Source organism: Mytilus californianus, unplaced genomic scaffold (genome assembly GCF_021869535.1).
Source record: "Mytilus californianus isolate M0D057914Y unplaced genomic scaffold, xbMytCali1.0.p SCAF_2, whole genome shotgun sequence".
Classification (NCBI taxonomy): domain Eukaryota; kingdom Metazoa; phylum Mollusca; class Bivalvia; order Mytilida; family Mytilidae; genus Mytilus; species Mytilus californianus.
Genome location: NW_026262668.1, coordinates 594,572 through 615,047, shown reverse-complemented (window position 1 = coordinate 615,047; position 20,476 = coordinate 594,572). Strand labels below are relative to the sequence as shown.

General features: G+C 30.8%; 1 protein-coding gene across 13 annotated transcripts in view; it reads left to right on the top strand.

Moving 5' to 3' along the window:
- LOC127729032 (rap guanine nucleotide exchange factor 1-like) overlaps positions 1-20,476 on the top strand; it is a 69,500-nt gene that overhangs the window by 23,630 nt on the left and 25,394 nt on the right. For 4 of the 13 annotated variants that reach the window (XM_052236640.1, XM_052236641.1, XM_052236639.1 and 1 more), the window contains 5 exons: positions 10,914-10,979; positions 16,582-16,754; positions 17,772-17,919; positions 19,044-19,135; positions 19,866-20,075. In XM_052236640.1, the coding sequence (XP_052092600.1) occupies positions 10,914-10,979; positions 16,582-16,754; positions 17,772-17,919; positions 19,044-19,135; positions 19,866-20,075 (689 nt within the window). Of the gene's footprint in view, positions 1-3,774; positions 5,010-8,388; positions 8,446-10,913; positions 10,980-16,581; positions 16,755-16,783; positions 16,803-16,831; positions 16,851-16,879; positions 16,899-16,953; positions 16,995-17,771; positions 17,920-19,043; positions 19,136-19,865; positions 20,076-20,476 lie in introns of those variants that run through there. The other 9 variants (XM_052236642.1, XM_052236648.1, XM_052236643.1 and 6 more) reach the window with 8 other exon arrangements.

Below are 20,476 nucleotides of genomic sequence, written 5' to 3'. Positions count from 1 at the left end.
TGTATGTACGTCCCAAAATTGGTTTTCGTTCTCTAACTTGAGTTTGCCTCAACCAAATGTTATGAAACTTATACACAATGCTAATTACCACAAAACACAGATCAAGTTTGAATTTTGGTGGCTTCACCTTAACCGTTCTAGAGTGATGCCCCTTTATAAATGAAAAATTGCAAAAATTTTAGTTTCCGTTCTCTAACTTAAGTTTGCCTCAACCAAATGTTATGAAACTTATACACAATGCTTATTACCACAAAATACAGATCAAGTTTGAATTTTAGTGGCATCACTCTAACTGTTCTAGTGTTATGCCCCTTTATAAATGGAAACATTGCTAAATTTTTAGTTTCCGTTCTTTTACTTAAGTTTGTCTCAACCAAATATTATGAAACTTGTACACAATGCTTATTACCACAAAATACAGATCAAGTTTGAATTTTAGTGGTGTCACTTTAACCGTTCTAGAGTTATGACCCTTTATAAATGGAAAAATTGCAAAATTTTTAGTTTCCGTTTTCTTACTTATTTTAGTTTGCCTCAACCAAATGTTATGAAACTTATACACAATGCTTATTACCACAAAATAAAGATTAAGTTTGAATTTTGGTGGGGTCACTTTAACCATTCTCGAGTTATGCCCCTTTATAAATGGAAAAAAATGCAAAATTTTTAGTTTTCGTTCTCTAACTTAAGTTGCCTCAACCAAATGTTATGAAACCTTTACACAATACTTATTACCACAAAACTCAGATCAAGTACAAATTTGGGTATCGTCACTTTTATTGTTCTTGAGTTATGTCCCTTTATAATGTTGTATGCAAGCAGGGGTATCATCTGTGTCCATGGGGACACATTCTCCATTTATTATTTTTTTAAAGATATCTAAACTTACGTGTATTTTTTTTGGTGCTGGATAAAAAGATCATAAACTTTGATAAAAGTAAATTAAAATGATAGCTGCTAAAAGAAAAATGCTAAATATGATATACATCAAGTATCAATTTCTGAAAACACTGTTTTGAAATGAAATACACCTAGCAAGTTGCAAGAAGTTATGGGTAAAGTTTGAGCATGTCATCTATTAACACCTGAAAATTATAGATGTATTGGATTTCTGACTTTTAAAGGTCACAATCAGGTATAACTCAGAAAAAAAATTGCATCTGTAATTTGATACTCTCTGCTTAAAGGTGTAAGGTCAATGCACCATACCATTAAATAAAAAAATCTCCTGACTGCAAATAGTTAACATACTTTATGATGATGTACTGAGCTCCCATACATTACAGTTTTTGGTTACTAAATCAATCTTTATCAATGTTGGTCTACTTCTTCAACTTTATGGGATGTGTAGCAATAACAGACATCAATCTTAGATAGAGTTATCTCCCTTTGAATGTGAAATTACCTGAGCCAAGGGAATTGATTTAAATTCCTTTTACTTTAAGTTTTAAAACACAGATTTTTAACACTTAAATTATTTTTGTGGCCTTAGATTAATCAGACTTAGACTTTGGCATCTAATGTAAATTTTTTCAATCAACCACTTACAACATTTGAGCATTTGCCAGCCCAGTCTGCCTTGCAGCTGAAGTTTTGGTGAAACACAAATGGATATAGTTAAATATCTGTTGATTAACATGCAGAAATTGAAAAAAAAAGTGGGAGGTTAATTTTCTCTGGGGTCTTTGTAAATTAATTATCCAGAGGTAATACAAAAGAATAAAGAAATGAATAAAATGAGACAGCAACCCAATAACTAAAAGAAATCTAAAGGGCAAAATGGCTTTTAAAAAAAGACGGGAGCCTAAACAATATTTAAAGCTCTAATTGTTGTCAGTTTGTTTTCTTAATCATTTTTTTCCTGATGAAAATTTTGAAAATTTTGTCACATGTACTGAAAAATGAGTTTGTAGGAAGGGTGTTTGTTTTTCACCGATTTTTTTACGATAAACAAACAGGAAGAAGATTATATTTATATATGCTACTACATTCCTCCTACAATCTGAAGTGATCATTAGGAACAAGTAGTTGCATTAATAAAGGAAGAAGGAAATAGATATGCATGTAAACAGTAGTTCACATTCAAATGTAAACATTTCTCAGAATTATTTTTAATTAAATGCCCGCCTCATTGTCAAATGGAAATTTCTTGTGAATTTCAGAGCTATGATACAATGTTTAAATATAGATTTTAAAGTTTGGTAAACTAATATTAAAGATCATTGCTTCTTAGTAGCACATCTTTACCATGATTGATTGTAGGCATTGAAGCCCCACTCTCAGAACTGAGGGGTTTTATTATAAATAAAGTGTTTTTTTTTTTCATTTTTGATAGACTAATAAAATTGAGGTTATATAGTATTGTATTTATTTAGAACAAGTATCTTTTAATTTTACAATTTAATATAAAAAAAAAAATCATTCACTAATGAATTGTGGCATTGGGGATATAAATAATTTCTCCCGCTTTCTATTTCTAAGTTGTACTTACTAATTCTAAGTTTGGACTTTTTTTTCTGCAGATAAAATTTTGGGGTACTTTAAAATTTTCGAAAATAATATTCTACCCCTAAATACAATATTTCAGATTCCTTTTGCTGTTGTCATCCTCATATAAAGACACCTCTAGTTTTTGTTTTGCTTATTGCTCAAACTACTATCAGAGAGAAATGGAATGTACAAAACCCTTCAACCACATGTATTAGTAAATATGTTGTCTCTAACAACAATAGCATTAAATGACAAAGTTTAAAATAAAATATAGGAACTTTACATGCTGCATTCAGCAATTGATACAGGGTTAAGTCACATGTCAAGCTCAAATGAAATCATTCCACAAAATCTAGACAACTTCAAAGCAGTTTAGCTTTTTAAAAATTCCCAATGAAACTGACCGATACATTTTTGTATCTCCCATCCATTGTACCCGTTTAAGTAACTTTTAGATAATACTGATCCATCATTACAGATATTTTTTAAAGTATCCAACACCTAAAAAACAAATAACTTTTTTGGCCTTGAACTGAGCTCTGTATCCTGCCCCTCCCTCTTTTGTTTATAGACAAGACAGGAAAGAGAAAAGATTGTTTATGATGAAGAATCTTTTTATGAAAACAAATCATCCAGCACACCAGATTGCTATGTTGCCATTCCCAGTACTAAAAGTAATATGTGTTATTTTGTGGGTCAGACAGGCTAATCACTCTTATTGACAGCCAAGTGACAGATACATGTATCATTCACCATATAACAAGAAATTATAGATATATTTCATACCAATTTGATGTAAAAATTCATTGCAAACATTATGTAGATGTCGAGATAAATTGTGTATGTGAAATATACATTTTTAGGCCACACAAAATACCTCCTAACGTAAAAAGGTGATAATTAAATTGTGTATCTTGGATGTGTCTAAAACTGTTATTTTTTCAAATAAAAAAATCTTGAGTTGACCTGTGAAGATTGGAAAATTTATTTGTCAATTTCATTTGGCTTTATATAATCAAAATTCTTTTGAATTGGTATTGAAATTTTTATACATTTTTAAGTACACCTACTTGTATAGTTTTAACACTTATTCAGATAGTACAAATGTAGCTGTTGTATGTCTACGATTAGATGTTGCTAAGATGAGAGTTAATGGCCATTAGTCAAAGAATGATTGTATATAAGTTCTTTAAATTTTCTGAAAGACTTTTTTTGTCTCTCCCCAACAAACAATAGTTATGGCCTTTACTATTGCCACTTGAAACAGTTGACAAAGGAAGTGCATTAGTGTATATAACATAGAAAAGTAACATTGTTACATGTAGGAAATGGGACAAGAAGAGGAGGTGAATCAGAGTAGTCTGTGTATTGAACTATTTATAGTGATCATTTCTAGATGATAACTGAAAGCAAAACTTTGCAGAAATGAGCAAGAGATAATAATCTCTGCTTAGAAGTAATTATCACTGATAAAGTTTTTCTGTGTATTTGTTTTGGAGCAACTTAAGATATTACTATGGTCACTTGGGTACGATCCTGAAGGTTTTTCTGTGTATTTCTTTTGGAGCAACTTTAGATATTACTATGATCACTTGGGTACGATCCTGAAGGTTTTTCTGTGTATTTTTTTAGGAGTATCTTTAGAAATTACTTTGGTCATTTGGGTCAACGACCCTGAAGACTTTGGATGTAGGATTAGTAACTGTTCTTCAACATTGAAAAACTTTAAAAAAGAATTTGTACAGGCTGTGAATGTGCACTGTCTTGTTGGATATAAATATAAAATTTTTGATGTCGTGTGTGTAAAATTAAGAAAAAAATAGTGATTCAAAGATGAATATAGCCAGCATCATTCGTCTGTTCTAATGTTCTAAATAAAAACTTATCTGAATAAATAACCAGGGAAATTGATGGAAATTTCATCCTTGCTATTGATGAATTGATTTTAAATTTGACAAACAAAAGAATAAAAGAGCTGTCAATTTTTCTTCTGACAAAGGAACTCTTAAATCTTAGAAATTCGAGACCTATTGAAAATATCTGACAGATGACTTGAGAAAAAGAAACCTCAGAAAATTGAGACCTTAGGAATAATTGTATGACTAATGTAGCAGTGTTTACCAATATTTTCTAGGGAATATTGCAAATAACTAATTATGACTAATAGTTGTCAGTTATTACAAACCACTATCAAGTATCGATGAGTTTATTCTTTATTTCGGTCAGAGACACTTTGAAGTACTGAAGATTCTATATAATTTTATTATTTTTGGTTTGTTTGAAATGTATGTTAGCAGAACGAGTATTGGAAGTGAATCATCCAACTTATTAAGTGATATGGCATAATGATTTAGATTTTTCTGTGCAAATGGATATCCAAATAGTCTTGATCAATAATTGGATCCTTCTTGGGATGGATGAATTTTTGTGACTGGAATATCAACCACTGAAATATGCATACTTTCACTAAAAAAGGGAAATTTAATACCTTAGATAGAAAGAAGAAAAAAGAAATAAAGGTAGGATTTTGATAACTCTCTTGATCTTATCAGTGAAACAGTTTGGAGAATCCTGAGGCTATGGTAGTAAGTCTAAAAGGGGGTGTGGTTTGTAAAGATGAAATAGAGTTTTTCACTTTGAATGAATTAACAGTTTCATCTCTTAAGAGGATGAAGATCTTTGTTGAGTGATTTAGTGCATATCAATAAAGATAAACAAAACAAGGGAGCATGAAGTTAAGATATGCTATTTTTAGCAGTTTAAGATATATAAATAAACAAATAGGGAGATAAAAGTGTTTTTTGTCAAGGTAAATAACAGACCAGAGACTCTTTTTACAAAAATCTCACGATTAAAATTGATGGTATTAATTATACTGAATGTTAATGAATGAAAGTTATTTTTTCGTAGGATTATTTTGTGAAAAGAATAAGAGGGACCAAACTAGTTGTGAATTTGATCCTTGTTATGATAGAATTTCATGTCAATCTGGTAATGGTCCATTATGATAAAACTTGGTGGATTCATTTTATTTTTTGTGGCATGTAGTTTTGGATATTTGGTTTTGTTGTTTTGTCATACAAGCCTAAAGTTAACTTGTATACTGTTAATCACTAGAAATTGTGTTTCATCTATACTTTGACAACACCGAACTAATTTGTTTCATATAGCTGAAGCTTGACCAAAACTATAGCATTGAAAGAATGATTAATCAAAGTTGGGAAGATGTTTACTTTTTAAGATCCTGGTTAACTTGCATAAATAATTCTAAATATTTTGCCATTGGGAAGAGAGAAAAAGTATGACAAATTCTGTCCAGCAATATACATGTCATAGTAAAAAATTACTGGTTAATGGACCACTTGTAAAAGTTGTACCATGGTATGCCTGGTACTAAGTAATTCAGTCATCATGGTCATATTGATAGTAGTTTTGTCTCAAATGTATCCCAGCATGGTTTTGGTTAACCAAAGATTTTTATCAGGAGGAATGCAATGTTATGTTGGTTTTTAATTTGTATGGAAAAGAGTATAAAAAAAAAGGAATTTCGGAACTTAATTATTTTTATCTGTCTTGAAGATTTGCATTAAGGAATTTGATATTTCAGAATCTAAATGCATTCTGGGTAATGCATTCTTCAAAACATGAATGGTTGAAAAATGATGTAAACAATGGATTTTCAATCAATTTTGGTGTATAAATAATGAGATTACCAATTATCCTTTTAAATTTTAAAAGGTGAAAGTATTACGGATCCCTCTCCTTATTTCTATTACCTCTTGCCTCATTTTAAGTAAAGCTTAATATGAATTTATTTCATTGTTTTAAATAAGAAAATTAAATAAATTTCATGTGTTGGTAAGGTTAAGGGGAGGTCTAATTTGTTATCAGAGATGTTTTAAGTGTTATAATGATGTTGCTGATCACATTAAGAAAGGGATATTATGCTTGTAGATACCACAGATTATCAAAATCAAATCAAATCAAATCAAATATTTATTATTCCAATCATGGTCCCACAGGGGGCATTTACAATTAACAATTATGATAGTAGAAGCAACAAACATGAGACATTGTACAGTATATAACGTGACAGATATTATAATAGACAATGAAAATAGTATTAATAACAAAAATACATTAAAAGTACTCTTGAGTATATTTTTTTTTCCTTCCTTCCTTATGTCCAGCAGTGTAAAAAAAATTAAAAAAAAAGTATTAATAATAAAGTTTGATCAACCTTAAATTATTATCTATAAAGATGGAAATTTGTTCATCTGCAGGAGATTATCATTATGTCACTAGCAGCTGTAAACAATGGAAATGCTGAGTCAGATCTGACAAGAATTTGATTAGCATGTCAAATTGTTTTATGTCTCAGAGGCTCACAAAGGGGACTGATTTTGTTTAATGATGTTTCAGGGGATTCAGAAGGAAAATTGAATATGAGTAATAGCTTTTCAAAAAAGCTTGCTCTTTCTTAGCAATTTATACAATTAGCTTACATTTAGATGGTTTCACTTTTTTTTTTTTTGGCAGTTAGGTTGGATTCATGGCATTCATTTTTATGCACTATTCATTTTGAACCTTAATAATTACATTGCATGTATGTTTCATGAGAATCCAGAGTCCATTAGTTTGATTCGCTTACAACAATCGCGCATCATTAAAAAATTAACCTTCAAAATGAAATGTTACATTCGTGATGACACGTGCTTCCACAAAAAAATGCACAAGTAAATAAAAGAAAAAACTTGATAAAACTTTTTTACACGGTCTTAGCATAAAAATGTAATTATAAGAAATGAATGTTTCTTTTAGTAATTTTATAGGGTTGTAAAAGTGTTGATAGTGCACACATTTTTAGAATGAAGCACTTCCACATAAGGATCTTGAAAACTTGAACATATAAACATGTTATAATTGAGAAAAAGCTACATGATTGATAAACGTTCAAAATAATGACAGATATTAAAAAATGAAATCTTTTTTTAGTTTTAATTCTGTAATATATAAAATGAAATTTTTTAATTTAGGTCATTTTTTTCATGAGAAATATTGTACAATGTTTTTGTCTTCACAGTTACCATACTGTTTTGAATATTCAGAATAGTTTTCTCTTTTTAGATGAATTGATTTTTTTTTTGAATTTATTGAGGTCAGTTGTGAATAAGATGTGACTTCAAATCTGATGTAATTTTGTTTTACACTTTAGTTAAAACAAAGATTGGTCTTAAATGTACATGAGTTATGGGTTTTGGCAATAAAGATGAAGTCTGACAACAAAACTCTTTTTCTTTTCCAATATTTCATTTTTCAGGCAGTTTGTACTAGGCCCAAAGAAAATGTCTGCTTAAGGTTACATCATTGAAAAAATTCTGTTAATTTTTACATCGGATGTGACCTTGATAGGTCATACTGGTGTTATGTTGCTGCAGAAATTTCTTGCGCTTTTGACTGATAACCGAACGTATTTCGTATAAATACGCGGATATTAACAGCCACACAAGTCCTGAATTACAAGTATAATAAAACATATGAAAAATTTTCCCCTAACTTTTTCTGTATAAAATTAACAACTAAATCCTTGTTCATGGACACATATCAAGATTAAAACATCAATTGACTTCCTCCTGACGTAAACTAATTGTAATCAACTGGTGATTCAGGACCTTTAGTGTGTGGCTGTTTAATACTCCATTGTAATTTAAGCTGTCATTGTCAATTCATATTTCCTTAATCATTGTTAATAAAGCAGTTGAAAAATTGCAGTCTGAATAATTGTTGACTCACTGCAATGTAGATGCAGGAATGTATCAATTTGATGAAAATTTTTGATTAAAATTGTGATATGAAAGAAAAAGTTGTCATCACTGCTACAATATATATATGTTTCAGGTTACTTCACGACATTCCTCCCCAGTAAAATATACTAGACATTCAATCTTTATAAAGGTAGGCCAAAATGTATAAACTCTGCTTCATCTGGTCATTATCCAAAATATAGGAGAAAACTGAGTGAAGTGAATAATTCTTTCCTCAGAATATCTTAATTTGTCTGATACTACATGTATTTTGCATGTTACATGTATCCTGTTCAATCCATCAAATTGCCGTAAAATTTTGGTTTCAAACATTCTTTGCCAGTTTCTGTAGTTCTGTGTTTGTGAAGAAAACAATTATATGATTATATAGAAAGCTTTTGTTTACATTCTTCTTCTTTCTCTCTATTATTCAAGAAAACTATGAGTAAAATTCTAGAAAGCTTTTATTTACATTTTTCTTCATTCTCTCTATTATTCAAGAAAACTATGAGTAAAATTCTAGAAAGCTTTTATTTACATTTTTCTTCTTTCTCTCTATTATTCAAGAAAACTTTGAGTGCATAGGGGAATTGTACAGAATTTAACAGATGCCCCAAAAAATCCATGTATGACGGAGTCACATATTCTTAACTTTGCAAGGGTGGGTGGGGGGGGGGGGGGTAATTTATATTCATTCACTCTTAAATGAAAAGAAGGGATATGGTTTATTGATTCATGTTCAGACACTGTAAAAAGGTCAAGGTACTTTGCTGTTTATTGTTGTGCATCAGCTAAAGATCACAGAGGCTTTCAAGATAGAACAAAAGCTCACCTCTCTATCTCACTACAAATTCTTTTTCAGGCTATCAAGTCATAGTGTGATTTTCCTTTATATAAACAATATTTCCTGAAGACCATATGTAGTTTATGCATGTCTATCAAATATTATAAGTATAAATATCTTAAACGATATACAAGAAGGAAACATTTTTTATACAATATTATTATTTCATAAAATTTATTCTGAAAAGGATGTAATCACAGATTGCTTTGATCCGTCCCATAACAGTCCTCTGAGGTCAGTACAATCTAGGACCAGAGATGATGCAGGAAAAAATGTGAAAGAGTAATTATAAAAAGAAGATGTGGTATGTTTGCCAATGAGACAACTCTCCACAAGAGACCAAATGACACCGAAATTAACAACTATAGGTCACTGTACGGCCTTCAACAATGAGCAAAGCCCATACAGCACAGTCAGCTATAAAAGGCCCCGAAATGACAATGTAAAACAATTCAAACGAGAAAACTAACGACCTAATTTATGTACAAAAAATGAACGAAAAACAAATATGTAACACATAAACAAATGTCAATCACTGAATTACAGGCTCCTGACTTTGGACAGGCACATACATAGAGAATGTGGCAGGGTTAAATATGTTAGCGGGATCCCAACCCTCCCCCTAACCTGGGACAGCGGTGTAACAGTACAACATAACATAAGAACGAACTATAAAAATCAGTTGAAAAAGGCTTTACTCATCAGATGGATACAAATACAAATACTACAAATACAAGTGGACGTGGCCGGGTACTTGTACATCCAAACAACAAAAAGACACTAAGTACAGAATTAGTTCTTTATATGAATTTAATTTAGTTTTCAGTCAAAAGATTTGTAATTCCCAAGGAAACTATATATATGTTGTCAATTAATGTAATAATGTGTCAGTAAAGTCAGTTTTTTTTGTGGAAAATTTATTTTAAAAGAAATAGTCCACCCCTGACCTTGTGCTGTTGATATGTGTAGTCAAGTCTGTAAAGCCCATCAACACCAAATCCAGTGAATAATGAGAAAAGTTTTCAAAAATGTAGGATGTATATGGTGCCAAGGACATACTCAAACTTCTGTGAAATGTTCATTCCAAGAAATGTATAGGAATTATGACCTATATATAGCTACAATATGTAGATTAAAAAAATCAGGATTCATTCATAGATTTCATGCTTTTATAACATTGTTGTGATTGGTTGTTAATATTAAACAAATTTCTTGGTTACAAAGATTTTATTGATATAAAATCCAAAATATGGATTGTCATCAACACACAAACAAAGAACAAACATTAATCATTACAATCAATTATATAACAATACAGAACATAAAAAAAGAAAAGAAAAAAGAGGTATATATATATATATATATATATATATATATATATATATATATAATGAGTATTTTTATTTTTCCCTTCTATCTATTTGACTCAGAGGAGGTACAGTTTAAGATACTAGTAATACAATTTATATAATATAAACATAAAATAACTTAAGGTAGTGAACGTCTGAACGTGTACATCTCATTAATACCTTTAATGCAACATTTACTGACATCATAATCATTACTTCGAAATATGAAATAGAATTTTTCAATGTCTGAAAGATTATTGAAAGATGTTAGAATATCAGAAATATTCTGAAAAAATTTATTCCTCAAATCACATGATGCTTCAATTTTCCGAAACAAAGACCACACTAATGTGAAGAACGAGGTATGAAGATTTCAAAATGCATAATTAATATAAAGTAGTATCAATATTTGGAGTTATATTTCAGGGATCTTCACGACTCTCCTCCCCACTTAAGCAAATTAAACCTGATAGACAATCAGTATTTGTAAAGGTAGGTCACTCACTCACATATAACTGCTGTATACTGCTTCTCTCTTTTAGTGGCTAACAATTCATCAAGGTTTGTCAGCTTAGATTACCTTGATGGCATTTTTGAATTAAGGTAATGGAAAAAGAATATATCTGTCCTTAGACAGTAGAAATATTTTGTGATGGCTTAGGAATGGTATACTTGATGGATTATGTTGTCATTCAGTCCAGAATAGCAGGTTCCAGATTTACTTAATTACATAGATATCTTAATTATATATATATATAAATCTAGAAAGACTTATTATTATACCATTTATGTATATATATATATATATACACAACTTATCCTCCTACTTGAGTGTATTCAACACCTTTCTACACTTGTGTTATGCTAGATATTTCAGATGCTCGCCCCCCCCCCCCCCCCCCCCCCCCTCCCCTTTCCCCACCCCAACCTTTGCCCTTTTAGAGCTCCATATATGGTTAATGCATAGGCTTTTTACAAATCTCACTCCTAACGTTGCTTTGGAGGGCACACACCTTCCATTTTTTTTCAAAATCCTGCATCCACATTAGGTTTTTTTAAGTCTTCTGAAACTTCTTTCACATTATGTTTGTGTGAAATAGCCCTATATTTGCATAGAATGCACAGAGTTGTAAACATATAATATAATAAATCAACGTAAGAATTTATTACCAATTTCAACCAAAATTTTTAATGTATAATACAGGTATAATGTATCTGGCAAAGATAAACTCTTATCTGTATGCATATGTAACACCTGTCAAATTCCAAATCTATCCAAATATTGCTTGTCAGAAGATACAAGGAGAGTTTGAACTACACCTGGTGGCAATAATTTACAAGTTCATGTTATGTCATGTATAGAATATAAGGTACCTTCATATCCTTTTCCAATGACACACAGTAGTTTAAAAACTGCGTTTCAAGAAATAACAACAATAAAAAGCTATTCTCCAACCTTGCTTTTCTGAACTGCAGGCCTCTCTTAGCCATAGTTTGTCAGAGCTACCAGAATTTCTTTAGTTTTGCTTCACATATTTTTGTCCAAGTAATAAGCTGTTTTGAATGAGAGCAAACTTTACAGTGTCTACCTAAATTCACTAGAGCTGTTCCTTATGCAGCATTTTTGTCTGTTTGCTTTGAGGTAAATTCCTATGTTGATTATATGTAATGTTTCAATTGCTTCTGCAAAGAGACTTGAATGTATCAATTGACATGGATATCATTTTGTTGTTATGTTCTGTTACGACTAGATTATTTAGAAATGAAAGTATGAATTGTGATATAACCGGTCTTTTAAATAAAAGTATGAATGCTGAAAATAATCCCTTCCCTCTATCAAATAATAATACTCTTTCTTACCAGGCAAATTCGAGTAAAAAAAGGGCAATATCACAAACTATTTAGATGTATTTATGTATGAATATCTATATATAGTCAGTATATTCTTTCTGTAGATACACCCTCAGATTATAGCTATAACATTTTATACTTGTACCTTAAGAAATATAGTGAGATTAAATGACAGATAATCTTAATTATGCAATGTACCAGTAAGCTTTCTTGTTCAAAATCACTTTATGTGCACATTTTTATAGTGATAAAGGATTTCAAGTACTGTAGTTAAATTAAGAATTGATCTAGCGAAAACAGACAAAATAGCTCTCTTGCAGAATACTAAAATGCAAATTTTGTTGGATTCAGTGGGAAAATCGTTAAACGAACAATCGCTGTTACGGCATCTTGATAAATGTTTGAAATGGAGAAATTGAGTACATGTTTCGTATTTGCTTAGTCGGCAGTAAAATGACTTGGAGATCAATATCAGTATTTTATTTGTGTTCTTTGTCAGAAATGGACATTTTGATATGAAATATACATGGTATTGATTCTATGAATTGAGTTTTATATCAAGTTGTTGTGGTAGAGCTTCTTTTGTTTTCCTTTAAAAGCCATTCTGGCATCAGTATTCAACATTTAATCATGTTTATGCATTGTTTAATCCATGAAACGGATCAATAAGGGGTTTCTGACTGTCATGCTGTTTCATATACATGTAGTATGTTTTGCATATATATATTATAATAAGAAAATCCGTTTTTTTAAGTACTTCTAACAGAAGCATTTAAATGAAATTGTTTAAGTTATATTTAAGAGATCTTATTCAAGATTTGCTGTAATATACATTTACATTCAACAAGGAAGATATCTTAAGAACTACACAAGTAGAATTTTGTATAATTACCTATATACGTCTAGTAAAATATATTTAACTTCAGGACATTGCATTTTCCTTACTGAGGGTGAAAAGGTACAAAAAAAGTTTCATTTCCAGCCATCTGGCTAGCTTTTACTTGTATTATTGTTTAATTGTTTTATCCTTACTGGTTCTTCCTGTTTACTTAATGATAAAGGATATATTTATACTGTTGTAATTAAATCATTGTGTATCGTTTTTTTTTTAGGATTGATTTACTGAGAGTTTGAAAAACAACTACATTTTTTATTCAATACTTTTTATTTCTTATCTGTATTAATTTGTTGTTTTTTGCTTAATGTCCAGTTACAAATATTTCATGCATATTCAGGAAGATTTTTGTTTTTCTTAATGTAAATACTGTGCACTTTTTATGTGGAAATTGCACACAAGAGTATGTTTTTCTGCACTATCAGTAGTACGTTGACAAATATAACGCTTTAAGTAGGCAGGATCACTTTTTTTTTTACAGATAACACACTTTTAGCTCAATTCAGTTACCATATCTGACCTCTTGAATGAACTCTGCTTTAGCAACGTTTGTCATTTCTGGGCCTTTTATAGCTTACTAAGTGGAATGGGTTTTGCTTATTGTTGAAGGCTATACGGTGAACTATATTCATTTCTATGTCATTTGGGTATTTTTTTAAGGATCAGTCTAGATATAGGTAGCCAGTTATATAGTTTCTTGAAAAGTCATTTACCAAAAGTTGCTACTCCGTACTATATATAAAAAGGTGATTTGGTATGATTGTCAATGAGATAACTATCCATCATAGACCAAGGTATGAGGATGTAGACAACTATAGGTCTTCAACAATGAGCAAAACCCATACAGTGGAGTAACCTATAAAATGCCTTAGTAGAACAGATAAGATAAGATATTTTATTTCCAATTATGGGCCCCAAAGGGCATAAACATTACAACATCAATAATTTATCATAATACAATACAAACAATGAGATAAAAAAAAAAAAAGTTAAACGAGAACTATTTAAGTTCTTAAAGAATACGTAGATAAAGAATCTATAGTATGTTTTTTTTTTTAATACTAATGCATTTTATTGCAAGTGTGGTTGATATAGATAACAAACAAGCAGCCCAAAAAGAAAAAAAGAAAAATAGATATCCATATATGTATAGTACACAAAAAGTTGGATCAATTAAACATAATAATTAGCCAAAAAGAAAGTAGAAATTAAGCATGTCCATGACTCATCCTGTGTCAGCAGCAAATAGGAAAGCATTATGGTTTCCTAAAGGCAGCTGACACCAGGGGGCAAAACAAATTATAAAACAATTCAAAAGAGAAAACCAACAGCATGATTTATGCTACATACAATAAACGAAAAACAAATATAGTAGATGGTTACAAACAACTATCATTGTATAACATGATCCTGACTTGTGACAGGTATATAAAGAATTGATGGCTTTAAAGACATTGTGAACACCCAACCTGGGACAGGGATGGAAGGACACAACATAAGAGTGAACAGCAAAATTAAGTTGATAAGGGCTTGACTCTTCAGATAGGCACTAAGCACAACAAATAGACAAAAAAACACTTTTGTACAGATCTAAGAATTTTGAACTCAATGATAGCTAGTTCAAAGCCATTTTCAACTCATAAATAAACCATGTTTTCCCAGACTAAAATTTCAACCAGTACACAGCTAACAGATTAGATGTAAAGACATCATAAAAGAACCTTGCATTGTTAAATATTGTTGGTGAAATCCAGGTTAAACTAGATTGTAAGAAATTTTGACATTGATTCATTGCAAAATAAAGATAAGAATATGTGGTTTAATTGCCAATCAGACAATTACCCACCAAAGACCAAAGGAAAAAGGATGTAAACACCTTCAGGTCACCATATGGCCTTCAATAATGAGCAAGGCACACTTGTGTGTTTACTTCAGGTATATTAGTAAAATATTTATTCTAAAAAAAAACAAAAAGAGAGAGAAAACTGCTCAGATAGAACTTTTATAAATATAAGATGAATTCATTTGTTATTTCAACAGCTTACAATCTGTTAAAAACTTGACTTCTTTCAAGAAAATTAAATAAAAGATGAGTGGTCTTTTTCTGTAAGTGTGATTTTCTCAAATGATAAGGAAGAAATCTAATGGAGAAGATTTGACCCACTTAAGATATGTTTGTAATGTGATGATAAGGTCCTATCATCTGTGTTGATGTTTATCTTAACATCCTCATTAATGTTTACTGGCACCTTCATGGAGAGGGTCGTATGGGGTCCTGGGAAATCTTTTTTATCTGAAAGGTCTAACGGGGATTTGAGGGAGTCTTTTTTATCTAACTGTCTTATGTGGATTACATATATACAGGCTAAACTTAAAAACATTCACTTTCTATTATTATGGTAAATGAGCTGTAAATATCACAATCAACATTGCCATGATTTTTATGTAGCTATATGCTGTATCATTATCAAAGGTCAATAGATGTACCAGGATATAGACTCATAATTTCCCAATAATTACCACACATGAAAATTCCCATTATTTTTGTTAATCTTGCCTCTGACACTAACAATAAGTTATAATAATAAGTAACTTTCATTGACATCAAGTGTGAACTTTGACCTTTATTGGTCTTATGCCAATGTTTTGTCTTACTTTGAGTCATTGTGTTACACAGGTCTTTTTGTTTCACATAGTATTGTATTTTTTTATGATCACACCTTCAAAGTAGCACTATCAAAAAGAAAAGAGCAGTGATGAAGGAATTAAGGGTATAAATACAAGATCTTCTGATTAGTACATTTAACCCAGAAAATTTGATATCACAAAGCAAATATTTTATATGTCACAATGACCCATGACATGTTTTCCTCAAATGACCCATGGTCAACTGGGGTAGTTTAATTTATAAAAAAGGAAAATGGAAACTTGTCTATTTCAGGTTTCTGTTTTGTTTGTTAAAAGAAATCCTTCCTTAAATGTTGATTTTTACGATGTCTGATGACCAATCCAATACACCACCCTTCCAGAAACTGGACATAGTAAAGCTTCGTTTAATTCCTAGTCATTCTCTCCATGCAGTGACGATTCTTTTCCACTTTTAAGTTGATTTCGGCTATCGTTAGGTTGGATTTACATACATACATACATACATGTACATTTGTATAATGTTTTCTTTTAATTTTTATTATCATTTCAGCTTTTTACATTATGTTTGCACAATCCCAGTTTATTACCAGGTTTCAAACAAAACTGAAATTGCATGCACTGTTTAGTACAGAATTTGATATGGGAGCTGTTAATACAGTTTATCCTTTTTCCTGATTTTACATACTTTTCTGATTCCAGGATGTGGACAAACTCCAGGAAGAAGTGAACAAAGTATACCGATCATTGAATTACATCAAGGCTGTTGTTGACAATGAGAAGTTACAAGTCATCCCTACAACTGCCACTGTTGTCTTGGAAACAGTCATGGATGTTTTCAATCTGCTCAGTCATTTCTTCATGACAAAGGACACGTAAGCTTAATATAAATTGGACAGTCATTTCTTCATGACAAAGGACACGTAAGCTTAATATAAATTGGACAGTCATTTCTTCATGACAAAGGACACGTAAGCTTAATATAAATTGGACAGTCATTTCTTCATGACAAAGGACACGTAAGCTTAATATAAATTGGACAGTCATTTCTTCATGACAAAGGACATGTAAGCTTAATATAAATTGGACAGTCATTTCTTCATGACAAAGGACACGTAAGCTTAATATAAATTGGACAGTCATTTCTTCATGACAAAGGACACATAAGCTTAATATAAATCGGAAATATATAATTAAAAGAGATGCCATTTCACAATGCATTACAATTACATTTTTATAATATTTGAAAAGAAAAACATGATATTTAAAAGACATGGCAATAAAAAAAATTGTCTGTATATACTAAATATAATAGTAATAAGTAATATATGTAGTTCAATCTCTAATTTTAGGTTATTATGTATCCACCCTTTGAAATGTTCAGACGATCCCTTGTTAGCATAAATTCAATATAATTGATTGCAGACACCTGAAAATTACTTACTGGCATACATTTATTGCATATTTATTCTTTTCTCAGGCCAAAAATTAAGAAATAGGTGTTTAGAATTTCCAGACAGACCCTTATTTTGAGCGCCAATGTTAATGTTTTTATGAAGATTTCTTCTAAAACTTTTCATCAACATTTAAAATTTGGTTACTGCTTACTTATTGCATCATTATATGTGACAGATTGTAAACATTGTTACTTTGTTCATTGATAAATTGCAAATAGCAGAGTTCTGGTAGCCGTTAGGAATAATACTGGAAACAGGACTCAGTGAAAACACAATATTTTTCAGATTTTGACTAGAAAAATAAATACCTACCAACTCAGAATGCTTAGGACAGAAACTTATAAACACACATGCATATTTTTTTTCTGCCTTACATAGATAATTTGTCTGAATCATATTGTTGTCTTTATTGATATTTTACTTTTCTCTCCTCAGGAACACATTACCTTCCATTCATAAGAAGGTATGTCAGTGTCTGGCTTTGTTCATCAGATGGGCAGACAAAATCCTGTTAAATGGTGGGGAGCTTCTCAATAAGGGTGAAGCTCATGAAGTTATCAAAGCTCTGACTGACGGTGTGGAGGTAAAATCATATTTATTATGTACAGGTTCTGTAAATTCTGATACTATTGCCAGGTTTTTATTATTGCGAATAATTCCACTGGGTTAGCATCGCAATAACAAAAACTCGCATTCTGAAATCTGACCTATATTTGTATGTAGCTTTTCCTGAAATGGCAATAATTATTCTCACATTTTGGTCTGTCATCTCGAAATTGCTATCATAAATGCACGCAATCATTTTTGAACTTACAGTATTCTTTTGCTCTCTCCTTCCGATTTATATCACTATCATTCTTTATTTCATATATGCCATCTCATTATCATTTTTTTCAATCCCGAATTATAAGAATGTGGAGTATGAAGTGATACAATGTTCAAATTTTATTTCTTTCATCAGATTTTTTGTAACTCAAAGGTTTGCACATTTAGGGAAATTAATTTGATTTCACTGAGGTGCAGATCTTATCTCATTCAATCATATGGTTCAGCAACATATATAAGTTTAAGATAACCTTTTTTCAGCTCTTGTTAGTAAAATATCTTCTTGGTTTATAAAATTAACTGTAGGGCTTAACATCCATGTACATGTATTATCTAAATCAGTGAACAGCACAGCTTTGAACAGTATAATCATACACTTGAGTTATAATGATGTGTCACTAATAATGCTCCTTTGAAGTAACTAAATTAGGTATGCAAATTGATATTTATAGAAATTGATTTAGTAAATTTTATGCGTTTGGCATTACGAAATTAAATTCAAATTTTCATGTAAAATAAAAACTTCTGTATTAATGACAGCAACGATTATATTTAGGAAAATATGCACTGGTATCTTTTCCATATACATGTAACATTTGTATAACGATCAAAATTTTTAATCATTGACTTTTAAAGTACATTATCTTCCTTTAGTTTTGAATTCAGGACTTTTTAACTTTGGTATTTTCTGGAACTCTTATCAAAACTCATGGAACATTTTACATATATTAGCAATACAACAAAAGATTACCATTGACAAACAAGAAAGGTTGTATCTCAACTTTTAAAGGTCTCTAAGTCTGGTACCGTCACATGTTTCAACTCTTAGCAGTTTGTAAGTTGGATTTTTCATTTCAATACTACCTTAACTTTATATTACAGGAGCTGAAACAGACCAGTATAGACAAATTAGAAGATAGAAAAAATAATGTGTCCCCGCCCAAATCTCCTGATCCATTACAAAGGAATGATGGGTAAATATTATAAAATTAAAAGTTCGAGGTCATATACTCCCCAACATTGGGAATGAACAACCACAGATACTGACATTGTTTTACCTGAAATCTTGATATTTATTTTTGAAAAAAAATTGAAACCATATAAATGATGTAAGGATATATATTGGGCAGAACATGTCAACATGAATGTTCAGGTATATGTATAATTGTAAGGTTGATTTTCCTTCATGTAGTGCATGTAGATTTTAATTTCGTCAGAATTTTTCTAAGAAAATTGTTCATCTTAAAGACTTTCATGATGATGTAATGGTTAGTATACATGTCTCAAAAGAATGCAGTTTGACCTTTAGTAGGTAAATAAAAGAGATTTGGTGTTTACATTAATGAGACATCAACCCAACGATTCAAAAACTAGTAACCTAAAGACATCAAAAGATCAACAAGAATTCTGTTGTAGAATCAGTTTACATTGAATTATACCTGACTGACATCATTTTGGATACTGGCTTGATAACAATGAGGGGAAATCTTATTAAGTAACCAATCAAAAAAGGGCTTCTTTACAGCTGATGGAAGGTCTTCATGATCAGTGATTTGAATGCTCACACATGGTAACAAGACAAGTTTTAGAAAGTTAAACCTCCTTTTCTTTATTATTTTGAATTTGCAGATAAAAATATATTGTTGATGTAATCCAAAATCATAATTAATAGAAATGTGATGAAACTTCATAAAATAATTTCAGACAAAAAAGAGCATCACTACCTGACATTCCACTAACTCCACGGGAAAAAAAGATCTTAGACGACACAAGTGGAATGGGACTTTATGACAATGCCCACCTGCATGGATCTCAGTCGTCTGACAGTATAATGCACCACAGTAGAGATCCCACAGGAGAGTTACCTCCCCCACCTAAACCACCTCTTCCAAGTGATACTGCTGCAGTTCATAGGTTTGTTCAGTTTTTTGTTGTCTCTGTTTTTATAATTGCACACAGAAAAAATATATGAAGCTATTTGTCGAATGATTAATTATGCCAAACTGCAATGTTCTTTGACCACATTTATTTTGTGTCACGAACCTATGCTGTATCAAATATTCAATCACAATCCAAATTCAGAGCTGTTTTAAGCTTAAATGTTGTGTCCATACTTGCTCAACTGTTCAGGGTTCGACTTCTGCAGGAAAATCCGGTTTGCTGTCTCTCTGATAGCCTCTTGTTTATACTTATACCAGATTCTATGTCCACGTAATATATTTTTAATGTTCTTATACAAACTTTGTATTAGTGCTATATTCAAGACTGCAGCATGTAGTCATGGAAATATGACTGTGATAGGCTAAACCATAGAC